The 16,124-nt window shown below is 52.6% G+C and overlaps 7 protein-coding genes across 7 annotated transcripts; 3 read left to right on the forward strand and 4 right to left on the reverse strand.

Annotated features, from left to right (window-relative positions):
* The first annotated feature begins 621 nt into the window (after positions 1-621).
* BDZ99DRAFT_457048 (pseudouridylate synthase-like protein 3) lies at positions 622-2,983 on the forward strand. Its single transcript, XM_033718602.1, has 3 exons — positions 622-850; positions 902-2,677; positions 2,749-2,983. Exons 1-2 carry the CDS (start codon positions 747-749, stop codon positions 2,607-2,609), a joined length of 1,812 nt encoding a protein of 603 aa, XP_033584266.1. The 5' UTR covers positions 622-746; the 3' UTR covers positions 2,610-2,677; positions 2,749-2,983.
* Positions 2,609-4,329, reverse strand: BDZ99DRAFT_565068 (putative ammonium transporter). The gene is made up of 3 exons (XM_033727431.1): positions 3,797-4,329; positions 2,902-3,737; positions 2,609-2,848 (listed from the first exon to the last, which is right to left on the reverse strand). The coding sequence occupies exons 1-3, from the start codon at positions 4,211-4,213 to the stop codon at positions 2,734-2,736; spliced, it is 1,368 nt and encodes a 455-aa protein (XP_033584267.1). The 5' UTR covers positions 4,214-4,329; the 3' UTR covers positions 2,609-2,733.
* A 315-nt stretch (positions 4,330-4,644) lies between these two features.
* Positions 4,645-7,234, reverse strand: BDZ99DRAFT_457050 (bifunctional catalase/peroxidase). The gene has a single exon (XM_033718603.1). It carries the CDS (start codon positions 7,153-7,155, stop codon positions 4,906-4,908), a length of 2,250 nt encoding a protein of 749 aa, XP_033584268.1. The 5' UTR covers positions 7,156-7,234; the 3' UTR covers positions 4,645-4,905.
* Positions 7,235-8,113: 879 nt separating this feature from the next.
* BDZ99DRAFT_13114 (S-adenosyl-L-methionine-dependent methyltransferase) lies at positions 8,114-9,401 on the forward strand. Its single transcript, XM_033712614.1, has one exon. The coding sequence runs from the start codon at positions 8,340-8,342 to the stop codon at positions 9,294-9,296; it is 957 nt and encodes a 318-aa protein (XP_033584269.1). The 5' UTR covers positions 8,114-8,339; the 3' UTR covers positions 9,297-9,401.
* A 244-nt stretch (positions 9,402-9,645) lies between these two features.
* BDZ99DRAFT_493150 (uncharacterized protein) lies at positions 9,646-10,765 on the forward strand (the record flags this gene model as incomplete). Its single annotated transcript, XM_033723209.1, has 2 exons — positions 9,646-9,680; positions 9,728-10,765. The coding sequence occupies 2 exons, from the start codon at positions 9,646-9,648 to the stop codon at positions 10,578-10,580; spliced, it is 888 nt and encodes a 295-aa protein (XP_033584270.1). The 3' UTR covers positions 10,581-10,765.
* Positions 10,766-10,793: 28 nt separating this feature from the next.
* Positions 10,794-12,540, reverse strand: BDZ99DRAFT_565072 (uncharacterized protein; the record flags this gene model as incomplete). Its single annotated transcript, XM_033727432.1, has 4 exons — positions 10,794-11,710; positions 11,765-11,923; positions 11,977-12,412; positions 12,476-12,540. 4 exons carry the CDS (start codon positions 12,538-12,540, stop codon positions 11,087-11,089), a joined length of 1,284 nt encoding a protein of 427 aa, XP_033584271.1. The 3' UTR covers positions 10,794-11,086.
* A 738-nt stretch (positions 12,541-13,278) lies between these two features.
* BDZ99DRAFT_431317 (uncharacterized protein) lies at positions 13,279-15,389 on the reverse strand (the record flags this gene model as incomplete). Its single annotated transcript, XM_033717285.1, has 5 exons — positions 13,279-13,741; positions 13,807-13,906; positions 13,963-14,042; positions 14,166-15,211; positions 15,310-15,389. 5 exons carry the CDS (start codon positions 15,387-15,389, stop codon positions 13,611-13,613), a joined length of 1,437 nt encoding a protein of 478 aa, XP_033584272.1. The 3' UTR covers positions 13,279-13,610.
* Between the last annotated feature and the right edge of the window lie 735 nt (positions 15,390-16,124).

Raw genomic sequence — 16,124 nt, forward strand, 5'->3', positions numbered from 1 at the left:
CCGGCCAACGGTAGTAGGCCGGTGCAGATTGCTGGAGTTGTAGCAATCTGCGGCAGAATTTCGGTAGGTAGGGTGTCGCGGTCGATACCGTGACAAATCTAACCTTAAATAACTCTACAACCACCTAATAAAAAGTTATACAAATTTAATGTATTATTCTTATATATATAAATACTTAGTATATAGAATATAGAGTCTATCCTTATAGTAGTTAGCTAGTAATAAAGGGTAAGGTCTAAAATAGGGGTCTAAATTTAATAATTAGTTAACTACTATAAAAATAGACTTTATATTCTATATACTAAGTATTTATATATATAAGAATAATATATTATATTTGTATAACTTTTTATTAGGTAGTTGTAGAGTTATTTAAGGTTAGATTATTGAATTTCTAGTGGTGCACGGACTGGGCAGCTCGCCCGCATGGGCAGCTCACCCGCAGGGTACGTTAGCGGGTTCAGGGCAGTCTATCTTCCTCTGCACTCGACACCTTTGGCCGCGCCAAGACCTGCCTCTTTGGAAACCCTATCACGTGCCGGAGATCTTAGCGAAAATGACTCGAAATTAGAGTTGCTCAGGGCGTTCGTGAATGCCTTACACGCGTGAGAGGTCGACTCTCGAGATTGATGGCATGCAGTTTATTAGGTCGAAGACACTTGCTTCAAACTGCTGTCAACAATCGTTTCTCGTTTGGTCTTTCACAGCGTTGGATATCTTCTAGTATCGGGAATTTGCATATCACGATGGATGACGAAAAGAAACCCGTAGACTATTCCGCTTGGAGCGCTCCGGAGCTTATACAACGTGTCACGGAGCTCGAGAACAAGTTAAAGGAGCAGAACGCCAGGTATCTCTCCCTCTTGACCTTCGTATCGCCGTCAGTCTAACCCCATCGCAGATATACCTCAAAATCAACCCAACAACCTATTACTTCCGCCAATCAACACCCCATAGAAGTCAAAGAGCACCCTTCAGAACCACAAACCACCGAAGTCAAGCCTCTACCAAAGGTTTTTGACCCCTCCAAATACAACACGCGCCTCATTGCTCTCAAATTTGCGTACTTGGGCCAGGCCTACAATGGCTTCGAGCATCACGCGAATAACCCAACACCGTTACCCACAATAGAGGAGGAGCTATGGAAGGCACTGGTCAAAACCAAACTGATATTCCCGCCGGAAAGAGCGCCTCTAGATATACTGGAGGGAGCCCCCGGACGACCACGCAGGAAGCTCAGAGAAGAGGCGCAAGTCAATTGGGAAGGCTGCGAGTACTCAAAATGCGGCCGGACAGATAGGGGCGTGAGCGCATTCGGGCAGGTCATAGGCATACGCGTACGGAGCAACCAGCGAGCTCCACAGTTTCACGCTCAGGAAACCGCAAGTTCTTCCGCAGCAGGCACCGAAGCTACGCCAAAAGCCACGGAAAAAGTACAGTCACCAGAGCAAGCAAACGAAGAAGCTCCATTCGACCCCATCGCCGATGAATTCCCCTACGTGCAAGTCCTCAACCGCGTCCTTCCAAACGACATCCGCGTTCTGGCATGGTGCCCCAACCCACCGCCAGACTTCTCGGCGCGCTTCCATTGCAAGGAGCGCCGCTACAAGTACTTCTTCACGAACCCGTGCTTTGCGCCCGTCCCTGGCGCCGCGGGCTCGTACCTCACACCCTCAAACCCCAACGCGCCCGCATCTCGGGAGGGGTGGTTAGACATCGACGCGATGCGTGAAGCGTGCAAGCGCCTTGTCGGCCTACACGACTTCCGGAATTTTTGCAAGCAAGATCCGAGCAAGCAGCTCACGGATTTCCGAAGGCGGATCTTTCATGCTGATATAGAGGAGGTGGCGAAGGTAGACCAGCCTGGGTTTCTGGCGCATCCGGCGCTGCTGCCGCCTTCGTCATCCTCAGGAGCAGGCCCGGAACCGAAGCTCTACGCGTTCGTGGTGCACGGGTCGGCGTTTTTGTGGCACCAGGTACGCTCGCTAGTTGCGATTATATTCCTCGTTGGCCAGGGGTTCGAGAGCCCGGAAATTGTCAGCCAGCTGCTAGACGTAGCTGCTAATCCGTGCAAACCGAAGTATCTGATGGCGGATGATGCGCCGCTGGTGCTGTGGGATTGTGTCTTTCCTAAAGCGGAGGACGCGGAGGACTCGAATGTTAGGGAGAAAGGGTATGAGGACTCGCTGAATTGGATCTACGTCGGTGAGAAGGGCGAGATGGAAGAAAGAAGCGAGAAGAAAAGGACGCCGGCAAAGGGGAAATGGGGACGAGGCGGCATTATGGATGATATATGGGAGGTGTGGCATAAGCGGAAAATCGATGAGGTGCTGGCTGGGCAGTTGCTGGAGATTGTGGCTTTGCAGGGGAATCCGACACTCGGTATTCAGCAAGGGCTTGAGGATGCGGGGGTAGGGATAAAGGCACATCGGACGCCGAGTGCGAGGGTATTTGATGGCGGTGATGTGCCTAGGTTGAAGGGGAGTTATTTGCCGGTGCTGGAGTTGGAGAAGATGGATGCGGTGGAAGTGATCAATGCCAAGTATGCGAAGAAGAAGGGATGGGATCCTGCGAAGCCGGCGGTGAGGAATCTAGATGCGGACGAGTGAGGTCATCGTAGATATTATAGTTGGGCAGCTGTCGCTTTCTATCTTCCAAGACTATGAGATTTTACCCAGTGGGTACCCCATCTACAACTACTCCTACACAAGGAGCCATGGAAAGCCCCTATAGCTAATCCAAACGCAGGTTCCCCTTGCCAAAGGGATGGTAATCAACGTCCGCAGCCCATTGAGCCTCATAGAGACTCTCATCCATCTGAGAAGCGTCCATGCCAGCAACAACATCCCTATGAAGCAGAAGATTAGCAAGAGCAATTTCCATGGCATACGACTAACTTACTCGTCTGGAGCCAACACCTCAAGTCCTGGCACGCAGTCTATCAGAGCAATGATGATATACGACCCAACAAACGACCAGGTGAACCCGATCAGCGCCTCCAAGATCTGAATCCCAAGCTGCTTGACATTCCCATCGAAGAACACTCCCCCTTCAATCTCCGTTGCACCATCGTACGCCGCCACTGCCTTCTGCGCAAAAAGGCCCGTTGCAATCGTCCCCACGAACCCACCAACACAATGGGTAGCAAATGTATCCCCATTGTCGACCCACCTAATCCGTCGCGCAAAATCAGTGAATTTGAATCGGAGCGCCTGGCGACAAATGAGCGCACCGCCGACCCCAAAGAAAAACGACGTCGTAAGATCGATAAAGCCAGCAGAAGGCGTGATCAGCACAAGTCCTGAAATAGCCCCCATAAAAGTCGAATCCAGAGACCACTTCCCCGTCTCATAGTAAGTGAGACACGCCCAGGTCATCGCGCCCGCAGATGCGCAGAGGTTGGTCACGCACATCGCCATCACGGACTTGAAGTTGAGGCTGAGGGTGGTGCCGGCGTCGAAGGCCAGCCAGGAGCCCCAGATGATGATCATGGCGAGAGCTTGGCAGATGGTGTTGTGGGGGCGGTGCAGGGCTAGGTGGGACGGGGTGCGGATTTCCGATTTCTTGGAGCGGAAGAGGGGGTAGGAGAGATACAAGCTTAGGGCTGTTGCGGTGGCGCCGCTGCAGATGTGGACAGGGGTGCCGCCTGCGAAGTCGAGGGCGCCCATGGCGCCGAGGAAGCCGGTGTCGGACCAGACCATGTGGGCAAGGGGGCAGTATATGAAGGTTGCCCAGAGCTGGAGGGGTGGATGTTATAAGATTGGATTGGGTTTTTCCAGAGGTGGAATGGACTTACGAAGATGAACGGTATCAATGGCAAAAGCCTTCCTCTCTCACAGCTCCCACCAACCGCAATTGCACAGACCGTAGCACAGAAAATGAGTTGAAACTCGGAGAACAGTATGGCGGGAATCGTCCCAACAGGCTCAGACAAGACACCACGATGGAAAGCGTATTTGAAATCTCCAATTACCCCAGAGCCGTCACCATACGCCAGTGAGTACCCGATAAGCCACCACTGAATGGAACACGTCCCGACCGCGAGCAAAGATGGCATGAACGATGCTAGCCCGCTTCTGCGCGTCGAGTAGCCAGAGTACGCGAGGCCGACCGCAGGAATGATCGGCCAGCAGAAGACACTGCAGACGAGGATGAAGGCTGTGTCGGTCTTATCGCAGGCCTCCCAGGCCTGCTGGACCGCTGAGACGACCATAACGGAAGAAAATTAGGCAAGAATGAACAATTGGGACGAGAGGTACAGATGTTTTCTAGTGACAATGAAGGTTGAGAGGTTAGGACGTAGTCAGTCGTCAGCAACAGGTGTGAGAGGTACCAGGCCAGGTCTTATCGTTGTGCCTGACCACAAGAAGTGTAATTGGCCGAGACACGATGAAACAGTACAGGTGCAGAAAGCCATCTTCAAAAACCGGTTTAGCGCGATCGGAGCTTTGCTCGTTGTTGTGGGCGTGCCTTGTGTGGCAAAAAGAGCACTCTTTAGAGGTTGGAGATAAGACCTCGGGAGCGTGGGATGAACTTAGGTTGTGGCTGAGGAAAATGCATTGGTGTGGCGTAGAGGCCTAATCGGGACGTTACCAACCTTTTAGTCATGCTCTACTAACACTTAGCACATATATATGTAGCATAGAGCAAGTCTCATTCTGAGAGCATATCTTCAACGATCTCACCAAGTTCTCCTCGTAAGGAAATAATGTTATTATACAAAGTTGAGCATGTTAAGGTTCGGCGAAAAGAGTATCGATGTGTATGTATATTGGTTCATGCTCTTCGTTGGGAGCAGAGGCGAACTTGAAGCTAGTATTCATGGAAGATCGCTGACGTAAAAGCAGCAGGAAACTACAATAGAGTCGAGGCTACAGAGCCTTCAAAAGACCCATACCGTGAGGTTCAGAGCCTCGGCTTGTCGCTATTGCCCGTGGCAACCAGATCATATCGGTCCAGGTTCATCACCTTGTCCCAAGCGGCAACGAAGTCCTTCACGAACTTCTCTTGTGCATCTGAGGAGCCATACACCTCAGACAGGGCGCGCAACTCGGCATGCGAGCCAAACACTAGATCGGCCCGGGTACCAACCCACTTCTTCTCGCCAGTCTTGCGGTCGACACCCTCGAAGAGTTCCTTGCTCTTGGCCTTCCAAGCCGTGTTCGTGTCTAGTAGGTTGACGAAGAAGTCATTGGTGAGCTGGCCAGGACGCTTCGTGAAGACACCATTAGCAGATCCGTCGTAGTTGGCATTCAACGCGCGCAGGCCACCAACGAGCACCGTCAGTTCAGGGGCAGTGAGCCGGAGTTGATGCGCCTTGTCGACGAGGAATTGCTCGGTGGTTACCTTTGCTGTGGATTGACCATAGTTGCGGAACCCATCGGCAAACGGCTCCAGATGCTTGAAAGACTCAACATCGGTTTGCTCCTGCGAAGCGTCCGTACGGCCGGGGGTGAAAGGAACGGAAACACCTGCAGCCTTCTCAACGGCCGCGACACCTGCCAGCACGATCAAGTCGGCTAGCGATACCTTCTTAGAGCCACCGTTGAATTTCTTCTGAATGCCCTCCAGCACGTCCAGCACCTTGCTGAGCTGCTTGGGGTTGTTCACCTTCCAGTCTTTCTGAGGAGCAAGGCGGATGCGGGCACCATTGGCACCGCCACGTTTGTCTCCACCGCGGAAAGTTGAAGCTGACGCCCATGCAGTAGTGATGAATTCGGTAGGTTCCACGCCGGAAGCCAGGATCTCCTTCTTCAAGGCAGCAATATCCTTGGCATCAACCAGAGCATGGTTGACAGCTGGGATCGGGTCTTCCCAAAGCAGCTCCTCGGACGGTATTTCTGGACCGAGCCAGCGGCTCCGTGGACCAAGATCGCGATGCAGCAACTTGAACCAGGCACGGGCGAACGTATCGGCAAACTCATCCGGATGCTCGAAGAAACGGCGCGAAATCTTTTCGTACGCAGGATCAACCCTGAGTGCGAGATCAGTTGTCAACATTGTCGGCTTGTGCTTCTTGTTGGCGTCATAGGCATCGGGGATGATCTCGTCAGTAGTCTTCGCAACCCATTGGTTCGCACCACCCGGGCTCTTAGTCAGCTCCCACTCGTACTTGAAGAGATACTCGAGGTATTTGTTGCTCCACTTGGTAGGGGTGGCGGTCCAGATGACTTCCAGACCACTGGTGATGGTGTCGGGACCCTTTCCGGATTTGTACTTGTTCTCCCAACCGAATCCCTGAGCCTCGAGGCCAGCCGCTGCTGGTTCTTTGCCCACGTAATCGCCAGCGGGAGCTGCACCATGCGTCTTGCCAAAGGAGTGACCGCCGGCAATCAACGCAACAGTCTCCTCATCGTTCATGGCCATGCGACCAAACGTAGTGCGGATGTCTCGAGCTGAAGCAGCGGCATCTGGAATGCCATCAGGGCCTTCCGGGTTGACGTAGATCAAACCCATATGTGCCGCTGCCAATGGCTCTTGCAGATCGCGCGTGTGGATATTGCTGTGGTTCTTTTGAGATTCGTCACCGTCAACCACTCCATGCCCAGACACGCCCTCCTTGCCACCAGAGTAACGGACGTCATTGCCCAGCCAAGTCGTCTCGCCACCCCAATACACAGACTCGTCGGCCTCCCAGGTGTCGGGACGTCCTCCGGCAAAGCCAAAGGTCTTGAAGCCCATGGACTCGAGAGCCACGTTGCCGGTGAGGAGGTACAGATCGGCCCAGGAGATCTTGTTGCCGTACTTCTGTTTGATGGGCCACAGCAGGCGGCGGGCCTTGTCGAGGCTGACGTTGTCGGGCCAGCTGTTGAGCGGGGCGAAGCGTTGCTGGCCGTCTCCACCACCACCGCGTCCATCAAAGACACGGTATGTGCCCGCACTGTGCCAGGCCATGCGGATGAAGAGACCGCCATAGTGGCCAAAGTCGGCGGGCCACCACTCCTGCGAGTCGGTCATCAGCGCCTCGAGGTCCTTCTTCAACCCATTGTAGTCCAGGCTCTTGAAGGCAGCCGCATAGTCAAAGTCCTTGGCCAGCGGGTTGGTGACGGCCGTGTGCTGGCGGAGGATGTTGAGCTTCAGCTGGTTGGGCCACCAGTCGCTGTTCCTGGTGCCACCGCCGCCGGTGTTGACTTCCTTGATCGGACATTCGCCCATGCTGTCGGTTCGAGTTGAGTTTGGCTGAAGATGTTGTATTGAAGAGAAAGAGGAGAGTCGTTCAGTCAGTCAGTGAAGACGTCGTGGCGAACGGTGCGGGGCAGATGTCGTGAGAGTATAAGAAGGGCATTGGACAGGGATGGCGCCTTCCCCACACCGACGACATCTCACCGAGGACGCTTTAGCACCAAACAGCACTGGCTCATTTGTCAACTTTAGGCCGAGCCCCTCACGCTCTGCGCTCTGTGCCTTTCGCCGTTGCGCAGTTTGTCAGGCAGCCCCACCTAGAACTCCGGATCTCCCAAGCGTCCCCGCCACCCCGCTTTTGCGATGTCGGCAGTGGGCAGCGCGCGATCCGAGTGCGGATTGCGTCAAAACATGGCCGTCTCGCACCCGTGGGCTGACATTTCGCGGGCTCTCCTGACACGACTGACATCCTCAGGGTTCAAAGGAGCGTGCCATGGGTGAAGAGATGACCCGGGCTCATATAGTACGGCCTTGCACCGGCACCATTCTTCCAGTGCTGGTAGTATTGTCTCGCTGGAGACCGAGAGCGACGTACCACATGAGGGGTTGCTGCGCACTGGCAGTGAAATGTGGTTTGAGAGGTTTGTGGCATTTGGCTGAATCCAGTCTCAGCATGTGTCCTGGTATCGCCCTCTATCAATGCAGCTTCCGAGCTAGCTGCCACACTGCTGCTCCGGTATGCAACACAGCAGTTTCAGAAATTGCTTACCTAATAGGGCGTCTGGATGAACTTCGGTCGGTTGTGGAGGGTAGTCTTGTCAGCAATGACAGCTCGGGTCTTCAACTTTATATATGGATCTATAGGTGCAGGGGTGTTTCTAAAGAGGGCTAGCATAGACCTCTGGGATGAGTAATGGGAAGGTTTCAGCTATCTATCCGCCTAGTCCGTCCTTAGCCACGTAATTCCCTCAGGCAGTAAGCCTTGAACAGTGTAGCCGTTCCAAAAGTAACATCTTGCTCCCTGCCGTCTTCGATATCGCTTCATACGTAAAGTAAGACAGTCAGCGGATCAGGCAGAAACGAAGTATCGCCAATTCCTCGTCTGTTAAAAGCATCTTCCTTCGTCATTTCAACATTCAAAGCTCTCCAGACACTTGATCAAAGCATCTCGCACATTTTCAAACGCCGCAGTTCCTATTAGCAAACCGTCTTCCACCATGTCAAATCCCACTCCAGACTCTATCTCCATCTCGGCCGAAAAGACTTTCACCTCATACACCAAGGACCAAGGCGCGACTTATGCTCAGACTCGCCTCAACTACCACCCTTCGCTTTATACAGCCATTATCGACCACCATGCTTCTACAGGTGGCCAATTCAACAGTCTCCTTGATGTCGGTTGCGGTCCGGGCACCGCAATCCGCGCCCTCGCTCCGCACTTCGCCCATGCCATTGGTCTCGACCCGTCAGATGGCATGATTAACTACGCCATTGAGCTGCCAGGCGCCACATCTACATCTGAACCTATTCGTTTCGAAGTATCAACAGCGGAAGATCTTGGGTGGCATCTCTCACCGCCGGTCGAGGATGCCAGTGTCGACCTCATCACCGCCTCCACCGCAGCGCACTGGTTCGATATGGCGCGCTTCTGGCCGAGCGCTACCCGTGTCCTTAAGCCTGGTGGAACAGTGGCCATTTGGACAGGCGGCTCCATATGCATCCACCCCACGATGCCCAACGCCGCGGCTATTCAGGCTACTCTCGATGAGATCGAGGAGCGCGATTTGAAGCCATTCTTCTTGCCCGGCAACTTGTTAACGCGCGGCTTATACATCGACCTTCCGCTACCTTGGACGCTAGAGACGCCCGTTCCCGCCTTCGACGAGACTACCTTCTTCCGCAGGGAATGGGCCCCCGAGAAGGACGAGGAGTTTTTCGCGGGCGGTGGGCAGCCAGTCAGCCTAGACATGATGGAGAGAGTGATGGGCACCATAAGTCCAATTCACCGGTGGCGCGATGCTCACCCAGACGCTGTTGGGACCGAGCGCGACATCTTGAGGATCATGAGGAGGGATATTGAACGACTACTGCACGAGGCGGGTGTCGAGAAAGGTAAAGAGGTGGTCCAGGCAAGTCTGAACGGCGTGTTGTTGATGATCAAGAAGAAGGCATAGGCTATCTAGGTACGCTTCTCTATTTGGCAACTCTTGGCCGCCAAGAAGACCTCAAGTGTTGAATCAAGAGAAACTGAATTTTATCTACTTTCGGGGCCTAACCTACTTTTTCGCACATAATCTAACGACCACAAGAGATAGAATAAAAATGAAACCACAAGTAGCTGCAACTAGGCAAGGGTAATGAATTGTGAAAATATGAAGATTAGACTATGTGACTTCGTTGAGATAAGGGTGGGTCGACGGGTCGGACGCAGCAAAATGCCCTATCACGTGAGGTCGTGTTTCAGACTTGAGTTTCGACCAACGACATCTCCCAAGCTGTGAAACACCAACAAAGAGCTTGGATATGGCTCTACCTCGTCCCACCGCACGGTCTTCGCGGTACAACCCCCTCTCCTAACTCTTTGAACTTAACTGATCCTGTCTAGCACCCTAGATAATCTCAAAACTTCTACCGACACTCTCAGTGGAGCAGATTCCCAAGCCCTGCGATCCTTCTGCACTTCCGAATACCTGAACGTTACAACAATCGATGACGAGTATGGCCAATCTATACGGAACCGATCTCTCAAGTCCCTCAAAGCTCGCTTTCAAGCGCGATGCACGTTAATTGGAAAAGAGGCAGCCACCCAAGAAATCTTCGACATGCGATGGGGCCCCACACGCGTTCCGATTTACAATGTGATGCTCACGCTGAAGTTCATGATGGCTTCCGTTCCCGGTTCCCGCTCCGACTTTCTCAACATCACAGACTTCCTCGTCAAGACAGCGGAGGTGCCCGTGGACGGAGCGGACATGTCTGGCACTACGGCCCTCATGCACGCCATCGGAACGAAACCGTATCTCGATACCGAATTCGCCCAAGCCCTCCTGGACACTGGTGCAAACATCAACCGCCGCAACCGCTACGGCGAAACCACTGCTCATGAGATCTCGAAAGTGCATGCGTTCCCCGCTGAGAACAAGACTAAGGCGCTTGAAGCCTTGAAGTGGTTTGTAGACCACGGCGGAGATGTTGACATCAAGGACTCTGAAGGCATTACGCCTAGGTTTATGATCACAAATACGGCTGTCAAGCAGATCGCGCCACGGATGGTGAACGTCCTGCCAGCCGGTACCACTTCGGGTCGCAGATGCAGCGCTTGCAACAGTAACGAGGCATATCTTGAGAAGGCGTTGGCTGCTTGTGCGGCCTGCAAGACCGTCTCTTATTGCTCGAAGGAGTGCCAGAAGATCGATTGGCGCCGAGGCCATAAGAAGCAATGCGGTGTGGCTACTTAGGGTGCTGCTAACTCTTTGTCTAAGACTTGAATGTCGCAAGGTCCAAGGTCACTTCTATTCTATGGTCGATAGCAAGCGAATCAACAAATGTCGAGAAGTCAAAAGGCCACACACAGTGAACGAAAGGTTGAAGATTCTATAGAGGAATGGCGACTGTAGAGGATTAGACCTACAAAGTATCCAACCATTCCATTGAGTCTGCTTTACTATAACCCCCACGTGCAACTCCATTCTGAGATGCCTCGCTTACAATTAAATTCAACTAAATAAAGGATAAGTCGATCACTCCGCGGACTGAAGAGTCATGCATGATTCGGTATTCAAATACACTAACGAAGGGCAATCGCTAATCCAATAATCCATCCCAAGGTATCTCTCGCGCAGCCATGCCTTCCAGGTACTAGTACAACGCCCCAGTCATCTTACTCCGCAGTGCCCAAACCACCGATGTGCAGTCATAATTCGTCTCTTCGTCTCATCATTTATGCCCAGTGCCGCATTACCCATCACTTATTCGCCTTCTCCGCTATCTTGGCTCGCGCCTTACGATCTCTAGCGCTTCGACCACCTCCACCACCTCCGCCACCACCGGTCTGCCTTTTCGTGCTCGACAATCTTGAAATACCGGAAGAAGCAACAGACGGTGCGATCTGTGCCCTCTTTGGCTGAGCAATAACAACTCTCTGGGCTTCCACGTCCCACGTGTCCGGGCGCGACGACATCTCCGACACCAGTGGCTGATCGCTATGATCGCTTTGCATCGTTGTTGGTGTTTCACTAGGAACCAAACGGCCGCCGCTTGATCTGGGTTCCTTGCTGTCTTTACTCACGTCGCTGTTCTGGCTGCCATTTAGGGCGGCCTTTTCTTTGATGGCTGGAGCTTGGTGGTTATCACGCTTCCGTTGGGTGCGGCGTCCACCGGCCGTGCGGGATGAGTGGTAAGTAGGGGGAGGAGGAGCCGAGCTATCAAAGGCACCCAGATTGAAGAGTTTGCGGAGGAGAGTCCACGTAAATGGGAGATTAGCGACGAGGATGGCTGTTGAGGCTTCCCGGATGTACCATGAGATCCAGGTGGAGGTGCTATATGGCGACTTGAAGGAGTAGTATTTATTCAAGATGGCGGCCAGGATCTGAGGAAAAGATTAACCATTTGATAGAGTAGAGGGCTAAGGCGAGGGTCTTACAACGAAGATGCCGAGACTGAAGATACAGCAAAGGATGAGCTTGCGTTTGAGCGGCAGCAGGGTTCGGATGAACATGGGTAGGGCGATGCAGAGCATCATGATATCGGAAGATATATTGAAGACGGCATTGGTGATGCGGTGGTCCGTTAACCTGTCACACTAACAGTATGGTTAGGATGCGCTATGATTGCTAGTATGGAGTATCTCGGTACCTGGCTGTTATACGTCGGAATCGCCCAGTACTCGTGGAATGGCCTGCACCACACACCGAAGTACAGAATCTCCATGACGACGAACGCGAGGGCGACATAGACAGCGAGCAGCTTGATAGCCATGTTCTCCTTGGAAGCCACCATGCGCGTGAGGCGGTAGTAGAGAATCAGAAGACACGCTTTATTCAGCCATATCACGACGATTTGCATCTGCTCGACAACAATACCGATCTTGCTTCCATACTGTCGGTCAGAGATGTCCTTTGAGGTCAGACTCTGCAATGGAAAGTCGGGCGGCAGGAGGTTCGAATTCGATTTCGCGGCAATGTTGGTCATAACAATAAGTGTTGTGTACGAGCCCAGGACGAGCAGGCCCATGATCCAGTCGTCATATTGAAGCCGCTTGACGGAGCCGAATAATATCGAGCGCGATATTCTGGTAGCATTCGGTCAGCCTGTGTTGTTCGATTCTATGCACAGCATCTGCAATGCAACTAACAGTCGTGCGACTATGATGCCCACGGCGACCGTGTACCATATCCACGATTCGATCGCAAACCGCATCCTCAGCGGCAGCCAGCCAAACCAGGCTCGCGTCGTTCACGCTCGTCCCCCTGCTGTCGTTATCGGGATCGGGGCGTGGTCAGTGTGGATATAGATAGGCGAGCATGCGACTCCTCATCGTGCGTGACAACAAGCATCCCCAGCGTCGACGCCGCGATGGGAAGGCCGAAGGTGCAAAGACAGCAGAAAATAGACGGAGAGGGAGCAGCAGAGGCAGGAGGAAGGAAGAGGAGGAGCAATACGGAAATCTGGAGGCAGAAGATAGGCCGGCCATGGCGGTCGTAGGCTGTCCACCAAAGCCCTTATCGCGAACCCTTCAGCTTGGTCTCGCCGCGCCCATGTGCGATGCCCACTCGCCCGTGGGCAGCCAATGGGCGTGGGCGCGTTCAGCCTTGCGATGCAACCGCGGGATATCTGTGAGGGCTGCGCTTGTGCTTGCTTTTGGCGCCTCCGCGTGTACCATCTTTTGACAGGTTGACGTGTGCAGATCGGCGCGCTTTGGGGTGCTGATCGGTGAAATGCTTGGCGGGATCGTTGATGCGTGCATATTTGACCCTGTTCGGCTCTCTTTTCGAGATAGCAGGAGTGGGTGGGAATAAGTGCGTGGGTGAGGAACTGAGGATTTCACCGGAGCAAGCCACGATCAAGGCGACGGGGTTGATTGAATGAGATCGATGCGAACCTCAGCAAGAAGGCAAGAGGCAGTTTCCGACATTTATTGTCGCAGCCAGCATTGGTTACAGATATGGAGTAGGGCAGCCTTGGCCGTGGGATGCATATTTCGGCAAGGCTGGCAAAGGCTTTGGCTCTACGTTCTCATATCTATCAAATTATATAATGCATGCTATGACACAGCTTTCTCTCCTGCAGACCCTCCCACTTTGATTAATACATTAAAAGGACCAACATACATTTCCACAACTGAAAAAGAGCCGTAATGAAACAATCCACGTGACATTGTAACCATAAATCATCAGGGCGGGCGCTTTTGGACATTCTAGTAGCGCCTTGCAAATTCACACATCCAGAGCCCGAGGAGCTACGTCTTCTTTAGCCACATGGCTATTCTGCTATGGGCCGTAGGCAAGCTGCTGCAGTTTCTTCACCTTACTCCGGGACTGGAAACCAAGTTGCGTCTGAAAGTCATTCAGAAAGCTCCAGATTTGAGCCTTCCTGGCTATGCCCTGGATATGCTTTCCGGCTGGAAAAGTAAGCATCAGTAAGGCTTTAAAAATTCTCAATAATTCGAAGATACAGGCTACGTACCAAAGTAGAGAGGCAAAGCTGAGAAAGACCTGACTGATTTTGAGACATCTGAGAGCACTATGTTGCCAATCTCGTATGCGTTTGCTTGTACCTCCTCCATCTAAAATAACCGAATCAATGAGGATTAGGTTGGAGAGTGGGACCTTGGGGATGTACCTCTTTATCGAGTAGTTCTCTAGGCAATGGCTCCGCATAAAGAAGTATCATCAAGCAGTGATACCACAGCGCAGCCGTAGCTACCTTGAAATTAGCTTCAGGAAATGGATCGACATCAAGGCTGATGAGAGGGAAATGAGCCAGCCGGTTGCCTTTCCGGCAATGGGTACTCTTCGAGATGATGACCCCGGGTATAGACTTACCTGCAGCAGGAATGGCAAAGTACGTTCTAGTAAACCCCTCCTCTGTAGAGTTTCCATATCTGACTCCTCGAAACGACACCGGTAGAGCGTCCTTCCATTTTTGAACATCGTCGAGCAGCGATTGCCTCACACTTGATTGTGGGTCCTCTCCGTAGATTAAATCAACTGCTCTACCTACGAACCACATGAGGCGGTTTGCTATCTCATCCTCTTGCACGTCAGTTTTCGTCCAATCAACGTTCCAATCCCGTGGACTAATAGATAGTGTAGACTCATTAGTCAAAGCAACATCAATCTCGTGTCGTATATATATCCAGAAACTGGCTCTGTCCATTCCAGTTGAGCTAGCATTGATACCACGTGTTTTGATAACCATTCCAGCACCTAAGAAATGGTGTCTATGCTCGTAACCTTGAGCGGCAATCATTTCGTAGCTACCAAGCATCATGATAGCCGTGAGAGCCTCTTCCGGTGGGGCAGAAGGATCTACCTCATTGATGAAAAGTCCCAATGCCTGCACGTAGTATCGTGCAGCTACAGGGGTCCATACTTCGCCATTAGGCAATAGGCTGAGCTGCTTTGCTGAGAATGCGCAGATGCATCGCAATAGGAGCTCTGAATCTAGGGCTCGCTGACTAATGGTACGTTCATAGGTGCAGCTGTGATCAAAGATATCCATCCACGTTGCCACACCTCTCTGATAGGCGGTAAGGAGCTGGACCATTTCGGAATCTAGATTGATAGGGACTTTCGGATGCATCGGGACCATGATTTTGGGAGGCGAAGGGCATACTGTGTAACCGACAGATGAAGCCCCCGTGGAGTCGGGTAGGCTGGTGTCGAAAAGATCCCATGTTGACTCAGGAGGTTCGATCGGCTGGGCTGGTATGTCCACATCCGTTGATACTTGCGGCTCAACGTTCGGCTCGCACCACGCAGAGCGGGTGATGAACTCGGAGGCGCGGCATTGAAGGTTCAATCGCTCGCAATTACTGCATACGGGCTTCTTCTCATCGCAGCGCGTATGTCGAGCTTTGCAGGTGAAACTGGGACAGTGAGAAAGATGAACAGATACGCCAGGGCCTTACGAAGGAAAAGAAACTGACCATCCTGCGTGAAGCCGTTTAGTATCAATACATCTCACCAGAGCGGGAAATTTTGGAGCTTACCTGTCTTTCTGCGCGTCCCCGCGCGCCTCCGTCTTCCCCTAGTGCTACTCTCCATTAGAAACCCCGCTTCTTAGGCCCGTTTTCAGCATACTGGTGTCAGTGAAGGTGTGAAGCGAGATCTGACGCGCACAGTGGTGGTAGCTAAAGTAGCAGCCATGCTAACCCGAATGCCTCTAGCTAATATTTTATCCCCATTATTTTGTCCACCAGGGCAACCCTCAGACCATCCATCGTCTTTCCATCCCAGTCCAGACATTCCTTCTTTGCATCCATCTTCTTAATAGGCCATGACCCAGAGAAGTCCGACACGGCAGTTCCAAGTGCTGTACCTCCCGAAGATGGTCCTCAACTATGCTAAGTAGCGAATGCTAGGACGGCTCTCAGCTCCTGAAAGGTGCATTCCGAGGTTCTATTCGCGCGTTCCGCCGTCGATTATCCAAATCCTTGCAATACAACTAAAGCTACTGGCTAGTACTATCGCTTGCTGCATCAGATGCTCACGAGGCTGCGGAGCTGTGACGCTTCCTGCATTCGATTCGCATCTATCACCTCGCCTTTCCACTCTTCTGAAGACAGCTCAGGCCATTCAGCACCACAGCGGGCCTTTAGATTGAGAAGCTCGGTCATCCAGCTCACTCAACTCCCCCATTCCTACAGTAGTGCGTCGGCATCGCCGTTCGAGAATGGGCCCTCAGCGCCAAATATGCCACATGCGGATCGGCTCGCTGCCGAGACCGCTCTTAGCTCGCCTTGCAGTTCAAGGCGTTTCAGCCTCCAATAGAGCATGACA

The sequence above is a fragment of the Mytilinidion resinicola genome (genome assembly GCF_010093595.1).
Source record: "Mytilinidion resinicola strain CBS 304.34 unplaced genomic scaffold BDZ99scaffold_1, whole genome shotgun sequence".
Lineage (NCBI taxonomy): Eukaryota > Fungi > Ascomycota > Dothideomycetes > Mytilinidiales > Mytilinidiaceae > Mytilinidion > Mytilinidion resinicola.